At 35.2% G+C, this 27832-nt stretch overlaps 3 protein-coding genes across 4 annotated transcripts; 2 read left to right on the top strand and 1 right to left on the bottom strand.

Moving 5' to 3' along the window:
• Positions 1-576: 576 nt before the first annotated feature.
• LOC109167586 (folate transporter 1, chloroplastic) lies at positions 577-6231 on the top strand. 2 transcript variants are annotated; one of them, XM_019316626.1, is made up of 11 exons: positions 577-911; positions 1030-1106; positions 1554-1630; positions 2119-2209; positions 2547-2640; positions 4147-4220; positions 4443-4550; positions 4832-4903; positions 5062-5082; positions 5197-5264; positions 5939-6231. In XM_019316626.1, the coding sequence occupies exons 1-11, from the start codon at positions 794-796 to the stop codon at positions 6066-6068; spliced, it is 930 nt and encodes a 309-aa protein (XP_019172171.1). In that variant the 5' UTR covers positions 577-793; the 3' UTR covers positions 6069-6231. The 2 variants fall into 2 exon arrangements, with proteins under 2 accessions (XP_019172171.1, XP_019172170.1); XM_019316625.1 differs by having other exon boundaries at positions 4440-4550.
• A 2090-nt stretch (positions 6232-8321) lies between these two features.
• LOC109167580 (CDK5RAP1-like protein) lies at positions 8322-11173 on the top strand. The gene is made up of 3 exons (XM_019316619.1): positions 8322-8737; positions 9249-10306; positions 10548-11173. The coding sequence occupies exons 1-3, from the start codon at positions 8412-8414 to the stop codon at positions 11054-11056; spliced, it is 1893 nt and encodes a 630-aa protein (XP_019172164.1). The 5' UTR covers positions 8322-8411; the 3' UTR covers positions 11057-11173.
• Positions 11174-12617: 1444 nt separating this feature from the next.
• LOC109167548 (probable methyltransferase PMT27) lies at positions 12618-15841 on the bottom strand (the record flags this gene model as incomplete). The annotated part of the gene is made up of 8 exons (XM_019316571.1): positions 12618-13072; positions 13146-13340; positions 13446-13718; positions 13849-14023; positions 14123-14233; positions 14317-14587; positions 14793-14942; positions 15026-15841. Coding segments are annotated over 8 exons (2208 nt in total), but the record flags the coding sequence as incomplete, so codon positions are not given.
• Between the last annotated feature and the right edge of the window lie 11991 nt (positions 15842-27832).

Raw genomic sequence — 27832 nt, 5'->3', positions numbered from 1 at the left:
GTAAATTCTGTTTTCTATTTTTAAAATAATCCAAATTCAATAATAATAATTTTTTATTTATTTATTTTTCTAGTTCGGAATCGGAACTGACTAGTCTCGAACCAGAACCGAAACCAAAATCGAAACCTTTTGGTTTTTGATTCTAAATCATAATTGGAATTGTCCCTACGGTTCTAATTTTGGATCGGTTATTACAGTGTCCGATTCAATTCAAATCAAATTGTAGTCATCCTTACTCATCATGTCAACAAATAAAATTTGGTTGCAATTTCTATATTCAAAAATGCCTAAACACAAATTAACATGTCACCAATTAGTTTATATCTTATAGCATGTTTTCAAAAGATGGATCTCACCGTCTCTATCCTTCATTAAAATTACAAAAAGGAGAATGTTAAGATTTAAGAAATTTTGTTTTGATGATTACAAAGTGATCAATTTAGCTGGTTAAAAAAAAAGTGATTAATTTAGCTTATTTTGTTTCTTCTTGTTTCTTTTTTTGCATATATAAACCAGGTACTTTGCAGTTTGCAGTATTATAATCATCATTAATGAAAAATAATAACAGAGTAATAATTTTTTCCTTGAAAAATCCTGAAAATTAGTGAAATAAATTATTAATAATAATCTCTGATAACGATGAAATTATAGAGTAAATCCATAAATCGTTGCGTGCTGGTTTAATTGGTAGCTTGATACGATGTCGTAGACGTCTTCTTCTCGTCAATTTTGATTCGAAACTTGATAGAGTTAATGGGGAAAGCTGCTGACGGAGCATACTACTAATTCAAAAATGCCTGCTTTGCGGTCGGTTGACTGGCAGTGGGAGAACGCCACAGCCGGCGCCGTCGCGGGGCTCGCCACCGCCACATTTTCTCATCCCCTTGATGTCGTCCGTACCAGGTTCCAAGGTATGATTCATTCTGCATCTCTTTCCTTGTATACATATTCATCAATTTATATCTTGCATAATTATATGAGCTCGTATTGTACATTTTTGAGTTTGATCCGAGTGAAATGGAATCACAGTAAACGACGGGCGAACATCGATCCTTCCCGCATACAGGAACACTCCTCATGCTCTATATACCATCACTCGCTTGGAGGTTGGCTGCTTTCTGCTAAAAAGATTAATTAAATTTAATATTTGCAATTAGTATGCAGGGTCAGTATTAATTATTTAATTATGCAACAAATGTGCAAAATACATTAGGAAATTGTGAAAGATGTCAAGTTTAGGAATGAGAATAGTTGATACAGAGAGTTTGATGAGTTGAATCTTTGTTTTTCCTTTTCAATGCCTTAGACTTGTACGAAGGTGTTTGAGGTCCTTTGTTTGCAACAGTGAGCAAGCGGTTGTCATTGATTATTGAGTTTAGGCGTAGAAGTATACTTGCTTCAGGAACACATTATATGATTTGGTGAATTCCTTTCTAATACTTTATTGCTATCACTATCAACTTTGTGCTAAAGGAATAATTTCCTCTATGTCCTGTGCATACTTCTTTGCATTTTGATGTTACACCTTTGTTACTTATTCGATTTTGCTACAGGGCATAAGAGGGCTTTATGCAGGTTTTTACCCCGCTGTTCTTGGGTCAACTATTTCATGGAGCTTATATTTCTACTTGTAAGTTCTATCTTAGGCAGTCTCCTCACAAATTTAAAATGTTTGAAGATTCTAAATGCCACAACTCCTTGGACAAAACAATGTACATTTGGAACACCTTTTTATGAACTTCGTCATTGTATATGCATGTGCGTAAATAAAAGTATTTGGCACCATTTTAAGATTATGTAGTTCATATTTTTGAACTTATACTAGCAAGCTTGTGCAATTCAGTTCACCTTAAATGGTCTTTATTAGTCTGGGCAGTTATTCTGTCTAATCATGTACTCCCAGCATCTACTCTAACATGGAAACCAGTTGTAGATTTTCTCTTTACTGTAAAATCCTTACAATCACTAAATTATCTTCAAGTTATTAGCATGCTCTTGTACTTTAAATAGCTAGTATTCCACGTGCTTGCCTCAAGTGTTGTTTCAGGAAAGACAGCTAGTTAGGCTGCTTATCATGGACAGTTAACATAACTGATCAATGGATCATCTCTTTTATAGCTATAGCAAAGCAAAGCAAAGATATATGAAAGACAGGAAGGAGTTGACCCCAGGCCTTCATCTTGCTTCAGCTGCAGAAGCAGGAGCTTTGGTTAGTAATGAACTTGATACTTTGATTTGGGGAAATTTTGTGGAAGTCATTGTTTTCTATGTTAATAATGTGCTTATCAAGAGAAAGAAAGAGGGAGGAGGAAGAGGAGATTAGGCAAGCATCATATATCATAAATTGGTGTCATACTACAGTTTTGCAGTTTTTTTGTCTGCCTGGGGTAGTAAAAGGGTTACCTACTTGCCCTGCAGAGATTTAGTTCTGTAATTGATACTGCTGGTTAATTGATTGTTATCTCAATGTATTGGGCAGTCTTTGGTTGATGTCCTCAATATGCAATTTCAATCATTTTTAGAGTATTACTCTGTTGACTTTACAGGTATGCTTTTGCACCAATCCTATCTGGCTTGTGAAGACAAGATTGCAACTGCAGTCTCCTCTGCATCAGAGTCGTCCTTACTCTGGGTTTCATGGTTTGTTTTATGTTTACCATGATTTAGCCTTTTCTACTCTGTGAAGGTGTTCCTATTACCATGTATATCTGATTTCTAATTGCTACTATCTGGGTCCACCCTATTTTGTTATATTTTTTTTTTCTTGGATGTCCCAAATTGTCATACACACTAACACACTCACCTGTATGGCTGAATGATAGGCGTTAAATTAAACTTTGTTATAATATTAATAAATAATAATATGATTTTTTCTCTATGTGACTTATACATGAACTTTTAATCCAAACATTTGGATAATGAAATTAATACTCCATAATAGTTTTGGTAAAATTAAAAGAATACATAAGAACAAGTAGCATCACCTTGGTGGCTTGGTGCCCATTAACACAAGCCTTGCTTGTAAAATAAAAAGTACATAAGCGAGACTGTAAAATACAATGGATTCCAAGGCTTATAATTTGGTATTCTTGCATCATATTCACACTTGGTTGATGTTTTAGTGGATGGTAATGAGGTAATCTATAACATAAGATGGTGGGGCTACAGGGTATGATTTAGTATTCTTGCACTATATTTTGACTCAGCAGATGTTATTAATGGAAGGTTTTAGAATTTAGACTCTTAGTTAGAGCTGTCGAAACGGGCCGGCGGGGCGGGGCCCGCCAAGGCCCGCCATATGGCGGGGGCGGGCTAAAAAGCCCGCCAAAATACGGGCCTAGGGGAGGTCGGCCCGCCCCGCCCCGCCTTAAGCCCGCAGGCCTTGGCGGGGGCCCACCAAATCTTAAAAATTTTAATATTAAATAAAAATTATATTAATGTAAAAAATATAATAAGTGTATATTAAAATAATTTGGATAGTTTAAACATATGTTAATGCATTTTTAATTTTTTTAAATACAAAAATAATTAACAAATAATCAAATACATAATGTGTTAATCTATAAATCAATAACGAATCTTTTATACTATGTAATAATTTTTTTAAACTTGATTTTATATATATATATATATATATATATATATATATATATTAATTAAATTTTTTTTTGGTTACAGTGAACTGTAACCAAAACAAAATGAGTATATGAATATATTTTGTTTTGGTTACAGTTCACTGTAACCAAAAACTCAATTACTATATTTTATATATATATATATATATATATATATATATATATATTATAGTATTTATATATTATAATAATTTTATTATTAAACAGTTGGCGGGCTTGGCGGGCCCCCGCCAAAGCCCGCGGGTTGGACGGGTCGGGTAAAAAAGCCCGCCAAAATATGGGTTGAGAATATCAAAGCCCGCCCCGCCCTTTTCGCGGGGCGGGGCGGGCTTACCCGGCGGGCTAAGTCCGTTTTGACGGCTCTACTCTTAGTTAACAAATTAATAGGATTTCATAAAACCTTTATTTAAATGAACTCTCTCTCTCATATGCCCTGAGGTACAGACATATGTATAAATATATGTTGGTATCTCCCTTCTATTAGTTCATTGTTCTCCGTTGGTAATTTCAGATGCTTTAATAACCATAATGAAAGAAGAAGGGTGGAGGGCACTTTACAAGGGCCTTGTGCCAGGTCTCTTTCTGGTTAGAAATTTCTTTCTTTTGCTATTTGTTGTTTATTCATTGCCATAGATATGCCCCTATGTTCTTCACATTTGCTTTAAGTTTTGACCTACTTTTACATTAGTGTTTATGAGAAAGCTAAAAGTTATGGTTGAAATTATTACAGATTTTGTGTGAACAGTCTAGAACATAAATGTAGATATATCCTCTTCATTCACAAACCTTTCTGGTTTGCTTCAGCAGGTAACCCATGGTGCTATTCAGTTCACTGCATATGAGGAACTTCGTAAGGTTGTGGTAAACTGGAGGTCTGATGAAAATGAAAGAACATCTGGCACTGTTGACAACTTGGTGTGTCTGAAAAGTTATCCCTGTTTGTTTCTTTGGATGTAGAATTGCTACTATATGCATATCTTTTATTCCTATTAATATGCATTAGTAAGGGAAAATCTTTGATTGGCTAAATATCATTTCTTTGACTAGCTTATGAAATTGGATGTTTTGTCATGGAAAACAACATCGGTGTTTAGTTTTGCCCTTTCTTTCTGAGATTTAGAATAGGTTGTCTGCCTATAAATGTCTATGAGAAACATAAGCTCTAATCTATGGTTCTGTTGTATTTTTCTGTATAGGATTCCTTTGATTATGCAATATTAGGAGCTTCTTCTAAACTAGCTGCCATTCTTTTGACATACCCATTTCAGGTATGTATTGGTAAAAACCTAGTTTTGTAATTATAACCTTTGCCTTTTAGTCCCTTCTGTTTTAAATGTAATATATTACTTTTTAAATATTGTCTATTGATTGACCACTTTCTATTTCCATATTTTGCAATAAATGTGGTTGGGTGGCACATTTTAAGGTCATACGAGCTCGTCTGCAGGTACACTACTTCTTTTGGTTGAGACTAGCAAAATATTACATAGTTATGCTACCCTTTCTCTAGGTCTTCTAGTCCATCTTTTTCTTTAGTAGCTAAACCGCTGTACCTCTGCAGCAACGACCAAGTACTGCCGGAATACCAAGATATGTAGATAGCTGGCATGTTGTTAAGGAATCGGCAAGGTGAGGAAGATTTAAAGACTTTAAAGTTTTATGTGCTATCACCCTTGAATTATTATCATCAGCATTAAACTCTATATTCTGCTTCGTAGTTAAATATCTTGCAAATAATCATCAGCTCCGGTATGTGCAAATTGAACTAGCGCAGTGTTAACAATGGCCTTGAAGGTCTTCATAGTAGCAGGGAATCACTATTTACAATTTTGCAGATCCCATAGTGCAAAATGCAAACTTTTATCAAATGAGTAACAGAGTAGTGCTAGCTTGTCATTCTGTACTAGGATGTTTCATCAGGCTATGTTATAGCTTCTGAAAGTTTCTTCTTGTGACAAAATAGTGAATCAGCATTTTTGCATTATCACCCTTGAATTATTATCATCAGCATTAAACTCTATATTCTGCTTCGTAGTTAAATATCTTGCAAATAATCATCAGCTCCGGTATGTGCGAATTGAACTAGCGCAGTGTTAACAATGGCCTTGAAGGTCTTCATAGTAGCAGCGAATCACTATTTACAATTTTGCAGATCCCATAGTGCAAAATGCAAACTTTTATCAAATGAGTAACAGACTAGTGCTAGCTTGTCATTCTGTACTAGGATGTTTCATCAGGCTATGTTATAGCTTCTGAAAGTTTCTTCTTGTGACAAAATAGTGAATTTTTTGTTTGGATGACAGGTTTGAGGGGGTACGAGGTTTCTACCGGGGTATCACAGCAAACCTGCTGAAAAATGTACCTGCTGCTTCAGTGACCTTCATAGTTTATGAAAATGTTCTGAATATGCTGAAATTAGCAAGGAGAGATTAGATAATTAACCTTATTCTCCTGGTATTCTTCTGACCATTTTTTTTAGCGTTAGGGTTGTATACTTTGCACGGCTGGAACTCTACGGGAAAATTATAGATGCCTTGAGGAAATAATGTAAACCTTAACTTTGGAATTTTGTTATCGGAAATGTTTTTTCTTCTCTCGTCTTCCATTCCTATAATCCAATGAGATAATGTCACTTTAAGATGGGAAGATTGGAGGGGAGATATAGCCCTGTTTGGTAAAATAATTAGCTTATCAATCAGGCTTGTTTGATCATTATTAGTTGTTTGACTTGGTTAAATAATCAATATGAATTTTAATTAGTTAAGTTTTTGGTAACAGTTTATTGATCCAAAACACTAAAATTTAAAAAAATGTTTATCGATCAGTTTTTTGATAAAGTCATTTTGTATGAATTAGTTATGAGTTAATAGTTAATTTACCAAATATTTTTTTTACAATCAGCTAATGCTATCAACTAGTCAAATATACTAATCCAATTAGCTATCAACTAGTCAAATCTACTAATTTTTTTTTAAAGGCCACCCATAAAGGTGATTATATTAGAGATAGGCTGCAATATAGTCTGGTGGGATTGAATCCCAATACATCGAATAAGTCTGAGTAAAAGCATGTGACGCTAAAGAATGCGCCATAAGATTTTCTAATCTAGGAATGAAAACAACAGAGCATAAATTAAAGGTTGACATAATAGTCCTGCATCCATCAATAATATAGCCAATATATGATCGCATCCGTGTGGCTTGTGATGTTAAATGGTGTTGTAAATTGCGGCAATCAGTATGTAGTTGTACTGAGAGTATTCCTTTGTCCTTCAACCATGATAGTGCCTCTTTACATGCTAACGCCTCTGCCATTAACGGGGATAGACAATCTGGTAGCTGCATATTGAAACATGCCATAAATTCTCCTTCGTTTGAGAGCACTATAGCTCCCGCCGTTGCCCTTCCATCCGCATGATGACCGGCGTCGACAAAAACCTTCGGCAGCCCGCCTTGATCGGCAACAGTAGCAACAGTGGGTGTGGCCGCCGGCATTCCTCCGTGAATCGCGGACCATGCCTGCCACGCAGCTGATGCAGCACTCAAAACCCGCTTGGGCAATGGTAAAACATGTTCCCATACTGCTTGGTTCCTCGCCCGCCATATATAATAGAGAATCGCACCTGCCATAACAAATTGATTTGGGGTGAGTATTTTCATAATCTCAAGAAACCATGTCTCAAAGGAATCAGCCATAAGTCCATAACATGCATAATAGGTAATGCAGATTCTCGCCACACTGCCTGCGAGAAGACACAAAATTCTAGAGCATGCATTGTACACTCAGGATAATTAGTGCACATAGAACACATTGGATCAACTTCCACTCTTTTCGTAATTAGATTAGTTGTGGTGGGGAGAATATCACTTAAAGCTTTCCACAAAAATAATTTCCATCGGGGCGGCACTTTCATCTTCCACATACGTAGCCAATCACAAAAAACCCCATCCCTGTGCTCATAATTTCCAACAACAAGCCTGTATCCCCCTTTTACCGTGTAATTTCCATTGGGGTCTCCCTGCTAATACCACATATCTGGGTAATCCGGGCATATAGGTATCCGGTTTATTCGCCTCGCATCATCATCCGTAAACAAGTCCCTGAGTATATGAGGATCCCATGTTCCAGTGTCCTGGTCAATCAAACCCACCACTTTTGAACCAGCCAATTCCTGGGGCATATTAGTTTGTACGGTTGGATCTGGGTCATCAGGTAATCATGGATGACCCCATATTAAAGTTATTTTTCCATCCCCAATCCTCTTCCTAATTTAATTAGCTAAAATAGTTATTTACCAAACACATTCGTTTGTAAACATATTCGGTGATGAGAAATTTACAAATATGTAAAGAATATTTCAAAAATGGCTGTTATTTTTGTAAATTTAATGTAGTATATTTTCATAATAACTACTACTATTGATTATGTTATACTCTAGTATGTGTTCATAACTATTTTCTCAATCTACTAGTCTATACAAAAAGGTTCAAACTTACAATCTGTCATTAGATCACAAAGTTCTTGGCGAATTTCGGAATAAATATAGATAAAATTTTAATACTGCGTATTTTATTTTGTATATAAAAAAAAATTAAATTTACCATAATTTAAAATATTGAATCCAAAAAGTAAAATTTACCCGGTCCAATTTTCCAAATAACTACAGAAGCCCAAATAAGTAACTTCGGGCCCTTGAACAAAGCCACATCCACAAACCGATATCTCCACACATACTCCGGCGGTGCCGGGAAGCCCGAAACCTCCTCTCTATCTCTAATGGCGTCTTCTCTCTCGCTAATACTGAGCCAGCCGCACTGCAGCCTGCGCATCAGGCTGCCGAAACGATGCTCCTCATCCTTCAAGTTCAGGCTCTTTTTCTCCAAGCCCCTCCGTGCTCAATCCTCCGCCGTCTACTGGCTTTACCCGCCGCCGCCCGCAAGGAGCTCGGCGCTCTCTCTAGAATTCTCCAGAAGCTTCTCTCAATGTCACTCTCGGTCTTCTCTTCCTAACAGGGAGCAAATCCCGAGCCTCCACCACTTCATTCCCAAAGCCGCCCCCACCGCCGTCACTGATACTATCCATGCTTCCGATATTCAAGGGGAGTAAGTTGTCTCCTTTCTCACCTTCTTTTGTTATTTCAGAATACGAATTTTACTGTTACTTAGCTTCTATTTATAATGCATAATAATTTGGAAGCCATTGGGAAATCACGTTACTTCAGAAACTTAAGCTATTTCATTCTGATAGTATGTGTTCAGTATTAGCAGCATAATTCATTTCTTCTGCCAAATTTACTAACCTGTTATCCTAGTATTTGATCTTTGTCTTGAGAAATCAGCTCCTTGCAAGTGAGATTGTGAGAATAGATGTTAAAAGTAAATCATTATAGAAAGTACTGTTTGTAGTTCAAAGTTAGCAATAGATAGTTTGTGTTGAAAACTGAAGAGAGAACCACCCAAAACTATCATCAATATTTCCAAGTATAATGTTGTGAAAATTATGTTTTTGTTTGGCTTCCAAATTGGTGTGAATAGTTAAGAACTCTGTCTTTATTCTAAATAAGATTCCAATGCAATTACAACTCAAACTACCAATTTTTGTTTCCTTTCTCAGTCCTGAGACAACATCAGAAGCTCTTCCAAGAGGTCGGATATTCCATGAAACTTATGGCTGCCAAATGAATGTAAACGATATGGAGATAGTTTTATCTATAATGAAGAAAGCTGGATATGGTGAAGTTGTGGATATTCCAGAGAATGCGGAGATTATATTTATAAATACTTGTGCTATAAGGGACAATGCAGAGCAAAAGGTTTGGCAGAGGCTTAACTATTTTTGGTTTCTGAAGAGGCAGTGGAAGAGGAATGTTTCCATTGGAAGGTCACAGTCCTTGCATCCTCCAAAAATAGTTGTTCTGGGTTGTATGGCTGAGAGGTTGAAGGACAAAATATTAGATGCAGAAAAGATGGTTGATGTAGTTTGTGGACCTGATGCTTATAGGGATCTGCCTCGACTGTTAGAAGAGGTTGATTATGGTCAGAAGGGGATCAACACTCTCCTTTCACTTGAAGAAACTTATGCTGATATTACTCCTGTGCGCATTTCTAAAAATTCGATCAGTGCTTTTGTCTCTGTCATGAGAGGTTGCAATAATATGTGCTCATTTTGTATTGTACCTTTCACGAGAGGTAGAGAGCGATCTCGTCCTGTGGAATCAATTGTGAAAGAAGTTGGAGAGCTTTGGAAAGAAGGTGTAAAAGAGGTAACACTTCTTGGTCAAAATGTAAATAGCTATAATGACACATCTGGGATTGAAGAGGAGGTTGAACTGGGACCCAACTGGAAGCTTAGTGAAGGATTTTCCAGCACATGTAAAGTAAAATATGTTGGTTTACGTTTTGCTGATCTTCTGGATAGACTTGCAGTAGAGTTCCCTGAGATGCGGTTTAGATACACGTCTCCACACCCAAAAGATTTTCCAGATGAGTTACTGTATGTTATGCGAGATAGATACAATATCTGCAAGAGCATTCATTTGCCGGCACAATCGGGGAACAGCATAGTACTTGAAAGGATGCGACGGGGATATACCCGTGAAGCATACCTAGATCTTGTGCAAAAGATAAGGGATATTATTCCTGACATGGGCATAAGCAGTGATTTCATATGTGGTAAGATTTTTGCACAACATTGCTTTTCATATGTGGTAAGATTTTCACTTAAAACACAAGATATGTATGGTCTTCTTGGTGGAGGTGTTACATTGTCATAATTGCCCAAAGCTCTTCATGCATAGGATGTACCTTCATTGATCTCCTTGTGTGTCTTCATTCACCTCCATTTCCTTTTGAAACCCAGTGTAAGGCTCTGACAATTTCTAATTTTGCTTTTACTTTTACCTTCTTTGCACAGGGTTTTGTGGAGAGACAGAGGAGGAACACAGAGACACAGTTAGCCTCATAAAGGCGGTTGGCTATGACATGGCATATATGTTTGCCTACAGCATGAGGGAGAAAACACATGCCCATAGAAAATACGTGGACGATGTTCCTGATGATGTAAAGCAGAGAAGGCTCACAGAACTCATTGAAACTTTCCGGGAGAGTACAGGTCAGTGCTACGACTCCAAAGTTGGCACTGTCCAACTTGTGTTAGTTGAAGGCCCCAATAGAAGAGCTCCCGACACAGAGCTCATTGGCAAGAGCGATAGAGGCCACCGGGTTTCCTTCACTAACCTACCTATCCCAGACAACGTTGACAATAATGGGAAGCGGAATCCCAAAGTAGGCGATTATGTTGAAGTGGACATTACAAAATCCACGAGAGCATCGCTCTTTGGAAATGCACTTGCTATAACTAAGTTGAGCTCATTTTATAGCAGTTTGCATGAAGAAGCTGTTGCATGTGCAAACAGAAGTTAGTTATTCTTTATGTCCTTGTGCTACAATAATGCATTACTTACATATTACTACTTGTCTCATTGTTTGAGACATTTTGAGCTTTGCAAAGCTGATATAACAAAATTTTATCTTGTTAGCCGAACAATATTGATTGTATTATGCAATGTTGCAAAACACGTTAGGCGCCTAGGCGTCGATTTTTTATTTTTTATTTTTATTTTTAATTAAAAAAATTAAAAATTAAAAATTATCAAAATTCATTAATAAAACATAAGGTTCCATAGTTATTTCTTAAAAACTATTTACATAAGTGGTTGTAAAATTGTTCAAAAGATTGTTTAAATCATCTAAATACATAAAAAAACTAAAACTAAGAGCTAAAGAAGTATTTTTTTTTGAGAAATTAGTGGGCCAAATCGTCTTTGATCATTTATGGTGGGTAGAACTCGAAAAAATACACTATTTAAAAAAAAAATTGTTCAAAACGTACAATCGAGTCAAAAGTTGTGCTCCGACAAAGTTTTAAACCCAAAATTCTAAAAAAAAAAAATAAAAAAAATCGGCGATTTGGCTGGCTAGGCGGTCGCGAAGGATATCGATTCCGATCTTTCTTGCGGCGGTCGGGGGCCGCCTAGCACCTAATCGGTGCCTAGGCGTGCGATTTTTGCAACACTGTATTATGTATAAGATTGTAAAATTTTTGTATTATTTATTTTTAAGTACGTATGAATATATGAAAAAAGTTTTTGGCACGTCGACACGTGTAAGTGTGTAAGTGGATGATTTTTTATTGGATTTCCTCCGAAAGTTGGTCCACAGGCGACTGGTCAGAAAGCCCGCGTAGACGCCATTGTAGATGGGCGGAGGATTGGTTATATGGAATTGGGCGTGCATCATCTGCATCTCCAATTTCTTCATCCCGTAACGCCGCAGCACCAACCGCAGCCACCCACGACCAATCGCCGCCGACAAGTGCCACATCATGTTCGAGGCGCAGCTGTACCGGCCATGCCTATAAGAGATCTGACTCTTCGACGCATCAGATTCCATCATCCAAACCTATTCTGCAACAAAAGCGTTGTAGCCTTGAAGAACGCGATGGCGGACGAAGCGAAAAGCAAAATCACCGCAGATTCGGCAACCAATCATAAGAAAGAGGAGGCTGAGAAGAAACCGGAAAAGCCAATGGAATCCATTCCTCCGCCGCCAGAGAAGCCGTTGCCGGACGATTGCTGCGGCAGCGGATGCGTTAGGTGCGTTTGGGATCTATACTACGACGAGCTGGAGGAGTACAACAAGCTTTACAAGACCACTCCAGATTCTTAAACCTTCTTCAAGTATTTGTTATTTAGACAACTAATTTATTATTCTTGAAAACACATCTGTTTCCCAGCTTCTGGGCATTTCTCATAGGTTTCATTAGATTGTTGCGTAGTTTGATTTCTCTTCCTGAAAGAATATTATAATCTCTTTTTCAAGCTCCTGGGATTTAGTTGCAATTTGTATTCTATGCATTTCAATTTCAATTAACAACATGAATTGAATAAAAAATTACCTGCTCTAAGAAAGAACGAAATTTTTGTCTCTCAAAATCTATAAATTGACTGAAACTATCCGATCAACTTAGCTGAGTTAATGGTCATTAAAGATGGTGCATTTTTCTAATTTGTATTGAATATAAACCTTTGAGAATACTACAATTAAGGAAGCTGTCAAAGCAATCAGCACTTCCTATTGAAGCAATTTTGATTTGGTAAATATGTCCGATGAGATGACGTAAGCTATGAAGAAAGGCTGTACAACAGGCTGTCTCCTTGCAATCAGATGGCGGCTTCGTAAGTTTCCGGCCGCCAGAACGTCTTCTGGGCACTGAGCATCCCATCTTGGTTCTGAGAGAAGGTCATCCGAACCTCCCAATGCAGTGATTTCAGTAAGTCTTCTATTTCCCTAACAATGCCTGCCTCATCTTGAACTATCAGTTTACCTCCAGGTCGAACTATTCTGTCAACCTCCACTATCACCCCTCTAATGTCACACCTGCAGATAATAAACTTGATTTACAATCTGATACAATGATGATGTGGTTTTCAATTGTTTGTACCTACCCTACCTCTTTTTTAGCCTGGAGAAGAGGTGATCAGCGTGCAGGAGGTCATATGTTCTTGGATATGTACTGAAGGATTCACACCAGTCATGGTACATGCCGAAAAGGCCACGCTCATAAATGATGGGAAGTGTATCTGGGGAATCTACGTTCACCACATTCATCACCCACACTTTAAGGTCCTTTAGTGCTGCTGCAAACCTGTAAGTAGCCATTAATATTCTTTCAGTACATTGATTACCTGTTTGGCATCATCATTGTTACTGTTTAACGTGAGTGGAAATGTATCTCTAATGTAGCGTTTACCCTCCATAAACTGCTCTCATGTCCATGATGTTTCTCACATCATACCATCTGATGCCCAAACCACTCAAATATGTCTTTCTCACCACGTTTTTCCAGTGCTTATAATCAGATTCAAAGTCATCTGGTGCTGGCCGTCCATATATTCCCTTCTTAGCTCTGTCAAGCCAATATGGAGGGGTGTGAAGTCGGGCCGGCCATTCTTCAGGCCATTTTGATCCTCTCTCCTTTTCGTCACTTGGGACTCTATGCATGCATGGTTCCAAGGGCACATACCTGAAAAATGAAGTCAAGTATTAGAATTTTCTGCACCAAAACAATGACTTTTGTTGCAGTGTCCTAACTTGTTCATGGTGCAGTTTCAGATGCAATTAATACTTGTTTTTTCTTTTCATTGGGAGCTTACCATGCTGCACTAGGATCATCATCCTTATTACACATGGGAGGTTTCTTGCGTTTTCTTTGTTCATAGCAGCCGTTTGTGTCTGGTTTATGATAGATAGCAGCTCCGATGGAGTTCAATTTGTCTTTCTTGATGGTTACTAGCTCCCAACACATGGACACTGTTAGAGCAGTCATTTCTGGGAAGAAAGAGGTGACAGACCTGCATATATCAATCAATTTTGCTGGACAGAGAGTCAAGGAAAGGAAAGGAAAGATTGAAGTCCTCCTCCTCCTACCTCTCCATATCTGCACATCTTCTTCAAGCTTCTGGTACACGGGAGTTGCAGACCAGATAAAGTGGCCTCCTGGACGAAGCACTCGATTCAGTTCCAGAAGAAGATTCCCACCTTAATTTCAGATTCAACTAGTTAGCAAGCTGTCTTGTGTGGAGGGGGCTAAGACAAAGTCTAAAAGCACACAACAGAGAAACCTTCTATGTGCCAAGGGACTCTGCAGCGTGCGCAGTGTACAGCATCAAAGACTCCGCTAGGAAATGGGAGGCGCTGAGTTCCCATAACAGCAGATATTGCAGGTATTCCCCTTTCAAGTGCAAATTGAACTTGAGCCTCGTGTTCGTCTTTAGGTGCAAAGGACATTGTGATAACATCTCTCTCGAATATATAGCCTCCGAAGCTAGCAACTCCACATCCTACATCCAACACTACTCGAGTATGCTTTCCCCATGCAATACCAGGAACTGCCTACAACCAGCCATATGACAAAAGCAGAAGTAGCCTGTGGATGTTACTATATGGTAATCTTTTTTTCTTAACTTTTGTTACTTTTTCATTGTAGCAAAAGAAGTTTTGGATAAAAAACTGAAAGCATCTTAATTTTGCCTGTTAATATAGCAACTTTATCAATTGTTTTGGACTTCTAGTCGGGTTAAGAGATGGGTAAGCTTACTTTTTGGATAAAATCAATGTAATGCAATGCTCCATGGATAAACTGAGTTCCACCACCTGGAAAAGTAATGAATTCTCCGGAAACTTTAACCCAATTTTGGTGCCCCTTCACCTCTGCCAATAATGTGTGAGGCACATTGGGATACCATATCTGCACAAAGAAAAGATTGAATATCAATCCTACATATATATATATATCTATAATTGACAGTCACAGAATATGGTGCGTCATGCCTTATCCCTGCTTTGAGGCCATTGAATTGATTTCTTGTACCCTACTGGCATGGGCACAAGGCAGACAGGAGGATCTGTGGGGCAATGCCTTTCGCGATGCTCAAAATGCTGCCTGCCTCTTATCTTTGCTAATGCTTTCTCATTGTCCAAACAAGGTATGTAATCTGCACCTGCTGTTACATTGCACAGCTGCCATTGCCCCGTGATAGTGATTTCTTGATCAACTGCTCCTTCCTTCCTCTCTTTCTGGTTCACAGATTGATCAGCTTGTGTTGTCAACCAGGCCTTATTCGGATCCCTTGTCGTCACCCAGGCCTTATTCGGATCCCTGGTTGTCTGGATAATCTTATTCGGATCCGTGGTTGTCTGGGCAATCTCGTTTTGGGGTTGCTTTTGTTGTATGTGATCGTCTTCCTGTTGCTGATGATGCTCCAGCCGTTTCTGTTGATCTTCATCTGATATCAAATTCTTGTTCTCCTCTGAAATTTCTTGGATCTTGAGTTGTGAATCTTGAACCTTCGTCTCTTCATTGGCACCCTTGAGATTATCTTCATTGCCACCTTTCTGAGTATCACTGCTTTCTTCCCTTTTCTCCGCTGCAGAAACATCATCTTTGCTGCCTGCTAATTCTGCATTTTGTTTAACTGTTTCAATCTCTTTTTGTTGTTGAGTTATTATACTTTCCTCAGACACTTGAATGTCGGGTTCTTTCTGCTTCTCTTGCTCCTCCTTCCCATGCAGCAGCGATGATTCTTGATTCTTAACACTAGCACTTTCTTGATCCGCCGTTTCTTTTGCAGAAGAATCATCCTCAGTTGTTGTTGTAGTCTGGGAATCATTTGAAATGTCTGATGATGCGCCCTCTTCTGGGAGGTCCCCATGCAGGTCCTCAAAAGGCGTAGCAGTGGGTTTTATTGCAGCATCAGAAACGGTGGCCCTAGGGAGGTTGATGACGGTAGAGGAGGTGGCGGGTTTAGTGGTGGATTTAGGAGGAGCAACCGGAGTGGAGGCAAGCAACCAAACTGCCAGAACACACAATGCTACAAAGGCTACTGTTGTGACCACAGGGGTTGAGGTGCCTGATCTTCTGCTGCTACGTCCCTTTCCTAGGGGCATGGTTTTGATTTGTTTTCTCCTTATTCTTTTTTTCTTCTTCTTTTTTTTGATTCTATATCAACACTTAACACTTGATTTATATTGAACAGCAAAGAATGTTTCCAACTTGGACTTTATCAAGATCCACAACCCCAGGCCTAGGGAAGTAAGAGAATTATTATTATTATTATTATTTTTTGGCAATTTATATCCTGCACCAGGGTGCGCATTGCATTGTGCGCCCTGATGCAAAACAACGTCGTTTCAGTTTTTTTTTTTTTTTTTTTTTTTTTTTTTTAAATTTTCGCTACCCTGTGTTGGCGGTTAATTTTCTTTTAAAAAGAATTTATGTTCAAAAATGTACATAATTTTATACTAGAATACAGATAATTGTATACATGAATATACATAATTGTATAACAAAATACACATATTTTTTTTTTAAAGATAATACATATAATCTAACATAACACATAATATACATAAATTTTTAACATAATAAACATCAATTCTTAACATAATACACATAAATTTTCTGATTTGGATATACATAATTGTATAAAAAAGATGTACATGATTGTATAAAAAATGTACATAATTATATAAACAAATACACATAATTTATAAACAAATACACATAATCACGTCAACTCCCTACATAACTTACCAAAATGACGTCGTTTTGAGAGGCGTGGGGCGTATAATGCTATGCGTGTCTTGGTGCATTGTTATTATTTTGGGTTTAAATATTATTGTTGCAGGCATTTGAAAGATCAGAAGTCCAAACCAACAGTAGTAGAAGAGCCCAACTCTCTAATGGACTCTTACAGCATGTTTAGTGGGATTAGACTTTGTTCATCCTTCAGTTTAATATTTGATAGCGTAACTTCGATGGCAAATTATTATCTGGACCACAGTCCAAAATGATATTGTTGAATTTTATGAATTAGAATAATGTACTTTATGTGTTAAAATAATGTACTTTATATGTTAGAATAATGTACATTATGTGTTAGAATAATGAAACTTCTGAGATAAGATAATGTACTTTATGAGTTAGAATAATGTACATTATACATTATAAAAATATATATTGCAGTGGGTCGTGTAAAAAAAAAAAATTACGCGAAACGACGTCATTTTTGGACCGTGGTCCACACAGCTGTGTGGATCACGGTCCACGCAATAACTATGGAGGTTAAGGGTATGTTTTTATCCTACCTAACATTATGGAGAATAAGAGTTTCATATAATTGGTCAAGTATAAAGCGATCAGGAACTTGGTAAACTAAGGATGGTCGGACATCTCCAATCAATTTACCATGATAATAAGTAAGTAAAAGATGCAATATAATTTGGGAGACATGTGGATAGTTCTATTTATATTAATGATCAATAGCTAGTGCCATATAGCTCACCGGGCTAGTTTTGCAATGTGACAAGCATAGATTGGTCTAATTTGATTTATGTAACATAATGTGAACCTAATTGAAAAATTTTATAAATATTTCTTGTCGAGATACTACTTTAAAATAATCTCGTGGATTCGATCCATCAAACCTACTATTTGAATCATTGGACTAGTTTAACAACTCCATAAATTTATCAATTCTTTTTACGACATAAATAATTTGTTATTAGTGTAAAATTCGTTTTATATACATTATCATTCCTTTTGAATTCAAGTTACTTCACTTGACGAGGTCTCTGGATCTGTCAATGAAACTGCAAATATGAGGCACTAATTTGCGACCTGGTTCGATCAAGTCCGAGAATGATTCCATGAAATTAGGCAGCCTAATCCTCCTCTACTCTTCATGTGAGTGGTATGGTCAGTAGTGTATGTTTGCTGGCTCATAAACGTTAAAAGCACACATGTTTTGACCAATCCAAAAACATTGGTCACTCCAGAAATGTTCTGTTCTAATAACATCGTACAATCAACCTACGACCGGCCTTCTCTCATCTGAAACTCAATTTCCAGATCTGCCAAATCCAGTTAGATGATAGTTCTACTTCTAGTATATATGCACTGTCTACTGCACCAGTCAAGTTTGCATTTTTTAAGGTAAACCCAAAAGAAAAAAAAGTCAGTGCATGATAATATTAATTAATGTCCAATATCTCTTAATGCATACATACCATCATGTTACCTAAATTTTTAATCAATATAAGTTTGAACAAGATAAGAATATGGTGTCTTAAATAATCGTACTTTATAACATTATATTCTTAAAAAAAAAAAAAAAAAAAAAAAACAGGATTGACGGCTTACCACTACATAATTAATTAAAGCTAGTTGTAAATATAGGACTAAATACTTATTACTATGTCAAAATTTATACCTAGTAACAAATTTATAACTTCATTTCCTTATGTTTGAGTATAACAGTCAGCATAACATTTTGACGACGGGATATTTGGACTCTATCTAACAAAGTATAATAAGTTTAATGAGATATTACCCATGGAGGTGTAGGTGATATAGCGCGAGTCTCTTCCCTCTTAATCACTATCTTAAAACCCGCATGAACAAGATTAATCTTAGATTCTCAGTAGTCCGTATATAATTGCTAGTGACACTAAAAATAGTAACTATGGGATGAGTAGAGTATATTTATATAGTTTAGAAAACTATTTTGTCCACTAATTTACACTATTAATTTTTATTTATATAATACTGAGTAATTATAATTAAATTATTATAAAATGTATATCTTTGTTATAAAAAGTTTTAAGAATAAATAAGTAAATAAAACAAAATATTTGTACTTTTCTAAGTCGTTTTACACGTTTTCAGTTAAAACAAAACAATTAATTCATCATTTAACACAATTCATTATGTTAATTGTCAAACGCCCATATAACTCAAGACAGAAATTATTTAAAATTTTTAGAACAGTAATTTCTTTGAAAATTATCCCTATATTTTCTTTTTAAGAATGGTGGCAATGATATGGAGGCCCCTCAATATGGAAGCTAGGTGACAAAAAGATGTACTGTCCAACGGGTCAGTAATGAAGGATTTACTTGCGATATGGACGGCAACGGGGCACGGGCCACTTTGAATATTTTATTTTTATTTTTATCTTTTAAATAATGAAAGAAATTATAATCACTATTACAATGATGAGTACTATATAATATTTTGAATAAATTTTATTAGATAATTTAGATTTTTTAACTTCGTCAAATTATATCTTAAACTTTATAATTTGCCTCTATGTTAACGAGGAGATAAATTGAGTCTTTTTAGTGTTAGGGTCCATACTCGAGTGTATATTTTTACACAAAAAGTTCAGCCCCAACATCAGTCCAACTTTAAATTGTTTATGGTTGGATTTCCAATCTTTTATCTTATTACTAGAAGTAAGTCTAAAGTGTAATACTCTCAACCACTAGACCATTGTCGTGGTGCACGAATTATATAAAGTACGATTATTTAAGTCTAAAGTGTAATACTCTCAACCACTAGACCATTGTCGTGGTGCACGAATTATATAAAGTACGATTATTTAAGTCTAAAGTGTAACACTCTCAACCACTAGACCACTAGAACATTATATCCAGAGTTTCTTTAAAAAAAAAAAAAAAAAAAAAAAAAGAAAAAAAAAAAAAAAAAAAACTATAGACCATAGCTAGGCCGGTTCATTTGTCTGGGCCTATGTTGCTTACACTGCTCTCCAAAGTTGCAACAAACCTGCCTCTAATCATTTCACATGTTCTGCATTCCTCAGTAAAAGAAATGCCTTCAAATCAATTAAATATTGCTTCTATCTTTTTGGGCAATTAAGTAATGGGTTTGTGAAGATTATATACATAAAAGGAATAAGGGTCAAATAGGCCATCGAACTGCACACAATAAAACAATTAGGCCACTGAACTTTAAAAACCAACAATTAGGTCCCTGAACTAATCAAATTCAAACAATTCTTCCAATTTGAAGGTTTCCAACAGGTCAACAGGTCATCCTTTCAAATTAATTATTTTTTAAATTTTAAATTTTAAAAATTAATTATTTAAAAAAAAAAAAAAAAAAAAAAAAAAAAAAAACTAGTTCCTGCCGGAGACGACCGTCTCCGGCAGGATTCCAGTTTTTTTTTTTTTTTTTTTTTTTTTTTTAAATTTAAAAATAATTAATTTTTAATTTTTTTAAAAAAATTATTAATTTGGGAGATGACCTGTTGGAAACCTTCCAATGGAAAGAATTGTTTGAAATTGATTAGTTTAGGGACCTAATTGTTGGTTTTTTAGGTTCAGTGGCCTAATTGTTGTATTGTGTGCAGTTCGATGGCCTATTTGACCCTTATTCCTACATAAAATAAAATGGTTTGGAAAATCCCAGGTTGCTTATATAATGGCAAACATCACTTTGTTGTCATGAATGGAAGTGTGTGGAGGCTACCGCAAAACATTGGGACCAAACACTTCAACAAATTAAAGTATTCTTAGTTGGGATGATTAGATTGGTCCTTGGATCGGATATGATATGTAGATTATTACGTTTCGATCTGTTATTGCAGCGCACGCAAACTTGGATTCTGGGTTTGGTGTTTTTGGTACGGTTAATATATTATATATACATGAATCTAGGTTAGTTGTGTTGTGGACCGATGAGCAATGGGGAGAAAAGTGAAAAAGATGGAAATCTGATGTTTGGGGTTTTGGTGGTATTGGGTGCTAAGTATGATCTGATGGGGAGCAAGATTTGCACAATAATAATAATAGTGATAGATTTGTTTCAATTCATATATAGCCAATTGTGTGATGTTGATGGGGATGAACAAGAGCCCATCCTCTTAAAATATATAGTGTTGTCATAACGAGAACTTTTTTTTTTTTTAGGTGGGAATAAAGGTTTTGATTCGTTTAAATATGAGATTGAAAGAGTTGTCCCGAGCGAAACTCAATTGAGACTTAACTATTCAGGTGCAAGGATTTTGACTTGTTTAAACGAAATTCATTCAAGACGTGCTAAAGACCGCAAGGAGTTAGATAAATCAGCATATGAAGGCCTGTCGAATTTTGAACTTAGGGTTATCAAGCCAATTAATAAAATGTCGTAAAAAAATTGTCATATATTAAAAAAAAAAAAAGATGGTTAAATTCAAAGACATCAATCAAAACAGTGTTGAAAATCCAGTTTTGTCTTAAGTAGCATGATTCGGAGTATGCTTTTTTCAAGAATAGAACTTGACTCCCCCTTAGCTTCCCCTAAATATTCACGGGCTGTTTAGTTGGAGGTAAATTAAGTGTAGTTGAATTGCAATTTCACGGAAACCACAATTACGCCGTTTGGTTGGAGGGAATTGCAATTCCCTCCAAATGCTGAATTACAATTCCCCTCCTAGGGGAATTGTAATTCATCATCTTCTTCTTCATTCCCCCCTGCCCTTAATTTCCAATTTCCCAAACACCATATCACAGTTTCATACAAAAACATCAGTCATGTCATGTAGGGTGAGTTGGACATCCAATTGCTTCAATTTCAATTATTCACACAATGCATGCCTCTATGTATACAATAAACACACACAATCATTTCCTGATTCACTCAAAGATATGAATAAATATTTCAAAAAAGTTGTGTACCAAATAGATTGGTTTTGTTTATAAAGTAAAGATTCATGTCCAAATATAAGTATTAGATATGTTTAAATGACTGGTTTGTATATCAAAATTATGTAACTTTACATAAACTCGGGCTTATAGAAATTAAAACTTATAATCACCAAAATCAAGTTATTCATTACAACCCAACTCGTAATATAGGTATTGTATTTTACTCTTTATCACTCACAATCTCACCATAAATAATTCTTTCGATCTCACATTCCAATATATATTCGGGTGAGGTTCCTATGAGAACCAACCTCCCAATGAGTTTATGAGAATCAATCTCATCTATTAAAAAATATATGGATGAGATTAAAAACACACTTGTGCATATTAAGCATTTATTTTGTACAACATAGGGACATGGTTAATATGCACACATCTTAATGCTTAATATGCACACACGTGGTCTATTATTTTAGTGGACGAGATTAGTTCTCATGGACTCATGAGGAGGTTGGTATTCATATGATCTCATATATATATATATATATATATATATATATATATATATATATATACCACTGTTTAGGCGTGAACTGAACTCTTATACACTCTTAAGATGTGAGATTTGACAGTAGATATTTGAGGACTGGTGTAGTGGTGCAATGGTGCAGTGATGTATTTTTACAAAGTCAAAATCATTATAAACCACAAAATCAAGTAAGATCGACGGTGCACAATGGTACATAAGTTCAAATGTTAACAAAAGTTCTTATTTGAACCCCTCTCTCTCTCTCTCTCTCTATATATATATATATATATATATATATATATATATATATATATATATATATATATGTATACACGCGTACAAAATCAAGACCAAATCAAATATAAATAAGACTTGTTGTGAGAAGTGTGAACTAATTTGAACCGTCCATTTTATAAAATTTAAATTATTTTAGAAATATTACAAACTTGTCGAGTTTGTAATGTTTATAAAATTGACCTAACCATTTTTCTCCTTTCCCCCTTATTTCTAATTGTTTTTTAACCATTACATTTATGACTAGAATTTATTCACATTTCACGTGAAATATATTGCTCGTGTAATAGTATTATACGTAGTATATTTTTTTTATGAGCAAGGAGGGGATAACCCCATAACGTCTAGCAATATAATCACCATACTCAGAAACCAAATTGCCAAAGGCTCATCCAACAATTTTAATCGCGTTCATACAATATTAAGATTCTTGTAAAAATGATTGACTACTTTATTATGTTCTTGATAAATATAATGTACGACATGTCGTCATATCCAAACATTCCAATGAAAATTAATTAACCCATTTAATTCTACTAAATAAATAATTTGACGTTTTATTACCAGTTGTTTTAGTCTCTCCAACTTGCCACTACGTTTGTACTTTACCTAACAATAGTAATAATGTCACCAAAAAAATTTCAACATATTCATGATGATAACTGGGAAAACCAGTAAAAGTTGCATGGGATTCAAGTATGTTAATTAAAGTTGAGAGATAGGTGGTAAAAGGGGAGGTGATTAAGAAGCAGCATTAAGCAGTAAAAGATGCTTTGTGTGGCATATTAATCATACTAAAATAATCAAAGAGGTAAGTTATAAAGTGTGGCCGGTGAATCACTTTCCCCCAAACACTACTTTTATTGGACCCTAATTATGCTTTTTCTGTCTAATCGCTGCGAACTTGAAAGTGATAGCCATTCCCCCCATCCCTCCAATCCCAATATATATTTTCACCTTTTTTTTTTTTCACCTTTCTTTTCATTTCACCCATTTCTATGATTTTTACTTGCATTCTTTTCAATTAACATATTCAACCCTAACAAATACCAATGACATATTAGCTAAGATGGTTGATTGCAATATATTTCTCAAACAAATAATTACTTAGAGTATCGTGTTATCGATTCACAGTGAAGCAGGACGTATCAAACACTAGTTAGTAATTTATTCTCGTGAAACTAATTCTAACAAAAATCATGAATGATTGATTAATTATAAAACTAATTTAAAGAATAATGTAGCAGGTTTGTGAAAACAATAGAGAGAGTGTGAGATTCCTAGGAATAAGAGTTTAATCATTTAGTGTCAATCTAAAGTGCAATATTAAATCTGGGTTTAAACAAGTGTGAGAGTGCAAGGGAAAGAGTTACTCCCGTAATCTCCAACCTAAAACAATACAAGTGAATATTTATTCCCGTGATATAAACACTCAACAATGTAAGAACAAGCATTCATAACAAATTCTCAACTAATATCCATCTCCCAATGTGCAAAAGTTAAGAGTTAACTTCCTTAACAAATATGTTATCTCCCAAGGTGCAATTGTGGTGCTCTTAATTATACCCTAACTCCCATTAAGACATAAATATAGCTATGAAACGAGTAATTATGACCACTAATTACAAGCATCAACAAAATAGAACACAAGTTATAAACCCCAAATATAGATATTATTGAGGACTAGGCACATAGGCTCATAAACACTTTACCCAGAAATCTCTAAGGGGATTTAGCCAAGAATGGCTAAAATATTCATAGCAATAATATAAAAGAGTTTACAAGCAACAAAAAAAGTGAAAGAAAAGGTAAAGAAATTATCCCGAATCTTCTTAGCTTTTCTTCTACTCCAAAGATGACTTGTAACTCTTGATATCCTCTTTTTTTTTTTTTTTTTGGTCTCCAAAACGCACCTTAATGATCTAGGGTTGAGGTGAGATGCGTTTTTTATAGTGGAAGCTCGAAAGGAATAGATTAGGAAATTTCCGCGCCACTTTCCAAAATAGTGCCCAGAATTCTTGACGCATCGAGTCTTTTACCGTCCCAAGCCGAAACCTATTGGATTTTCTCGACGTGTCAAGAAGTGACTCGAAGCGTCGAGTTGGGCGTCGATTCTCAGATTCCTCGGCTGAAACTTCTCGACGCGTCGAGTCTTCTGTGACTTCGATAGCTCGGCTACTGAAAATTTTGGATGCGTCGAGTTTGATTCTCGATGTGTCGAATCCTCTGTTTCAGCACTCCAACTCTGTATTGACTCCAAACATGCTTTAAGACCTCCCCTTTCCTTTGCAATTAACCTACAATGGTTCCAACACTAACAAACACCGTAAAACATTCAAAACAAGCATGAAACCATTTCATGAGAAAGCAAAGGAATAAGCATTAAGAGTAACGATTGAATGAACTTAAATTCAAAAATAGATTCAAACTAACACGAGAAACATGTACAATTAAGCTCACATCAATGGTTCTCTCTTCCAAGAATATATAAGAAAATTTCTGAATTCAAGACTAAAGGTAAATTTCAAATTTTACTAGAATATTAATAAAATAAAAAAAAAAAAAAAAAAAGCTAATAAGGCACAAGATAATGAAATATATTGATTGGATTCTTTGTGCAAATTAGAGTCTAACAATGTGAATTGATTGCACGACTCACGATTTACGACATTTACACTGACTTTAGGGGAGGAGTTCTGTGGGCTTAGGATTAATCCGGCAAATGTGTGACCACCTAAGTTTAAATAAAATAAAATAAATTGTCAATTAGCCCACCTTTGGTGTGTACTAACTGTTTGGTTAGAAATAAATAATATATATGCAAATTACTAAAAATTAATGTAGCTTAATTAGCTGGTAGTGGCACATTGTTATTCTTAGAGATCTATAGTTTAAAACTTGCTAATTGTACTTCTTGCTCTGGATCTGCCCATGGGGTGAGGATGGGATGGAGGAGAGGAGTAATGACCCCCATTAACTTCATCATTACATTTTTACTCGATTAATAAAGATTGTGACTATATTATACAGAGTAATAAATTTTAAAAGCCATTATATAAATTCAATGCACGTTAATTAACTAATCAATTTACAATACTTCATCACGAATTAATCACATAAAACATATATATAGAAATCAACGTCACAAATGGAGATAACTGATTGAGACTACAAACTAGCCAGTGTTACAAAAATGTTAAAATATGTGATTTCAAGAAACTCGTGTAACCAAATTGTTAGTACAAAAGCATACATAGAACGACGACGACGTCACTAAGTAAGAAGATAGCATAAGTTTGACGCTTTGGATGGTCTGCTATATGCACAGTACGTGGTCCTTGTCAAGCTTTTTGAGTGCACACTTCTGCCACTTATTTAATTAAGTAGTTGGTAATTTACGGTAACTCTAGTCTCGTCGTATACCTACTTAATTTAGTAAATCTAAAAATTTTAAATTTGACTATCTGTAAAAGCTGTCTATTGACATTCTTAATTTGAGTCAGTATTTTCTTGTAATCCTTTACTGGCTAAGAACATAACTTACTTATTATATTCATTAATTTAATGGCTAAGGTTACAAAATGGATTTTACTCAAAGCGCACTTTAAAAATAAAACAGTTACTATACTGACAACCTTAAATTAAAGAAGTTATTAATTACTCCGTAATTGCCGATCTATTACGTACAATAATTAAATTGAGGTCCTATTTAGTTATTTATTTATTGAAATGTTGCGATTTTCGCCTTTTTCAGTCAATGTTTATAATTAATCACTACTGGAAATTATGAAATTTCCGACCACCTGAAAGTGATCTTAAATCTAGTTAAAAGTAAAAAGTGGTCTGAAATAGCAACAAAGGTTTTTCCGAATACCAAAAATGATCGGAACAAGACTTTTGACTTGATTTAATATCACTTTCAGGTGGTCGGAAATTCCATAATTTTCAGTAGTGAATTACTCCGTATAATATAAAGTTTGGACATATCATATGTTGCTTTGAATTCTTAAATCTTAATGTTGAGTTTAACAAGTTTGGCAGGAAACAGTAAATGAGTAAATGCATGTCAATATCATAAGAATTAGCTAAAAACTAAAACAATAGTAAATAATAGCAAGCAGAAATAAATTACTTTGTACTATATGCACAATAAATAAATAAATAAATAAATAAATAAATAAAGACAAAATGACACTAATTGTCTATACATGACAATGGTAAAAATGGTGGGTGTATCTTCAATCATCATTACCTTTCTATACAAACAAACATTTCTTCCTCTCCCTATATAGGGAGAAAGATGAAGGCAATAATCTTATGCTACTTTGCTACATAGTAAGGTCACTGGTCGAAATATCGGAATCATAATGAATTAGAATCAAATATTTTATGGTTTTCAAAAAAAAAAAAAAAAGAATTAAATATTTGTTAATTGGAGCGAATTTTAGTATTTAAAAAATAACTTTTCATTTGGTAGTGAATGAGATTCAAAACCGGAATCAATATGTGTGTGGCAGCAACTTTTTATTTATTTATTTATTTATTTTTACATTTTTCATTCCAATAAATAAATTTGTAACTTGAATCAAACTTTAAGACACAAAAAAGTAGTTTTTTTTTTTTATATGAAAAAAAAAGTAATAAGATTTGAATCCAATAGTATCATTTAAAACACATGAACCAATAGCTCCTAATATATTGCTTACAGTTTTGTTACTTTGTATGCTTTTTAAATCTTTTAAAAAATATGTATTAGTTGATGAATTCTTTATTTTTCATTTTCCCTAATTTTTTATTTCTCAAATAAACACATTCTAAATTATAGAATCTTAAATACTTTGGAAATCTAAACTTATTAAGCTTCCCCAAAAGATTCAGCTTGACCTGACAGCACATTTGGGAGGATATAAATCACGAGCAGACAGAGGAAGGGATCTGTCCACTAGTCTACTTTGAACATAATCTCCACACTGTTGTGGTAAGGATCTGTCCACTAATCTACTTTATGAATATAATCTCCACAATGTTGTGGTCGAGGTTTGAATTTTGATATCTTCTCCCAAATACTGATTAGTGAACTATTGAACTAAATCCATGCGAGTTAAGCTCATTCATGATATAGAAGATGATTGAAAGCTGTTATGATTATTTATTGTATGAACTTGTTAAGGTCCAAATGAATGCATGATTATTACAATAATGTTATGTTACAATATTTTACACCATGCTTACTTTTTAGGTTAATTAATAAATATTTATATGTGTGTGTGTGTGTGTTTTTTTTAATAATTCGTACAATGATTTCACATTATCACATCAGAATATGT

This window comes from Ipomoea nil, unplaced genomic scaffold, assembly GCF_001879475.1.
Source record: "Ipomoea nil cultivar Tokyo-kokei standard unplaced genomic scaffold, Asagao_1.1 scaffold3169, whole genome shotgun sequence".
Lineage (NCBI taxonomy): Eukaryota > Viridiplantae > Streptophyta > Magnoliopsida > Solanales > Convolvulaceae > Ipomoea > Ipomoea nil.
The sequence above is the reverse complement of the archived record's forward strand: the minus strand, read 5'-3'. Positions and strand labels throughout refer to the sequence as shown.

Bases quoted from the DNA above. Each gene is read 5' to 3' on its own strand.
- LOC109167586 (XM_019316625.1), top strand. From the start codon at position 794: ATGCCTGCTTTGCGGTCGGTTGACTGGCAGTGGGAGAACGCCACAGCC. The intron at 2,641-4,146 runs GTTTGTTTTATG...TGGTAATTTCAG, and splicing joins TCCTTACTCTGGGTTTCATG to ATGCTTTAATAACCATAATG. The intron at 5,083-5,196 runs GTACACTACTTC...GTACCTCTGCAG, and splicing joins TCATACGAGCTCGTCTGCAG to CAACGACCAAGTACTGCCGG.
- LOC109167580 (XM_019316619.1), top strand. From the start codon at position 8,412: ATGGCGTCTTCTCTCTCGCTAATACTGAGCCAGCCGCACTGCAGCCTG. The intron at 8,738-9,248 runs GTAAGTTGTCTC...TTCCTTTCTCAG, and splicing joins GCTTCCGATATTCAAGGGGA to TCCTGAGACAACATCAGAAG. The intron at 10,307-10,547 runs GTAAGATTTTTG...TTCTTTGCACAG, and splicing joins AAGCAGTGATTTCATATGTG to GGTTTTGTGGAGAGACAGAG.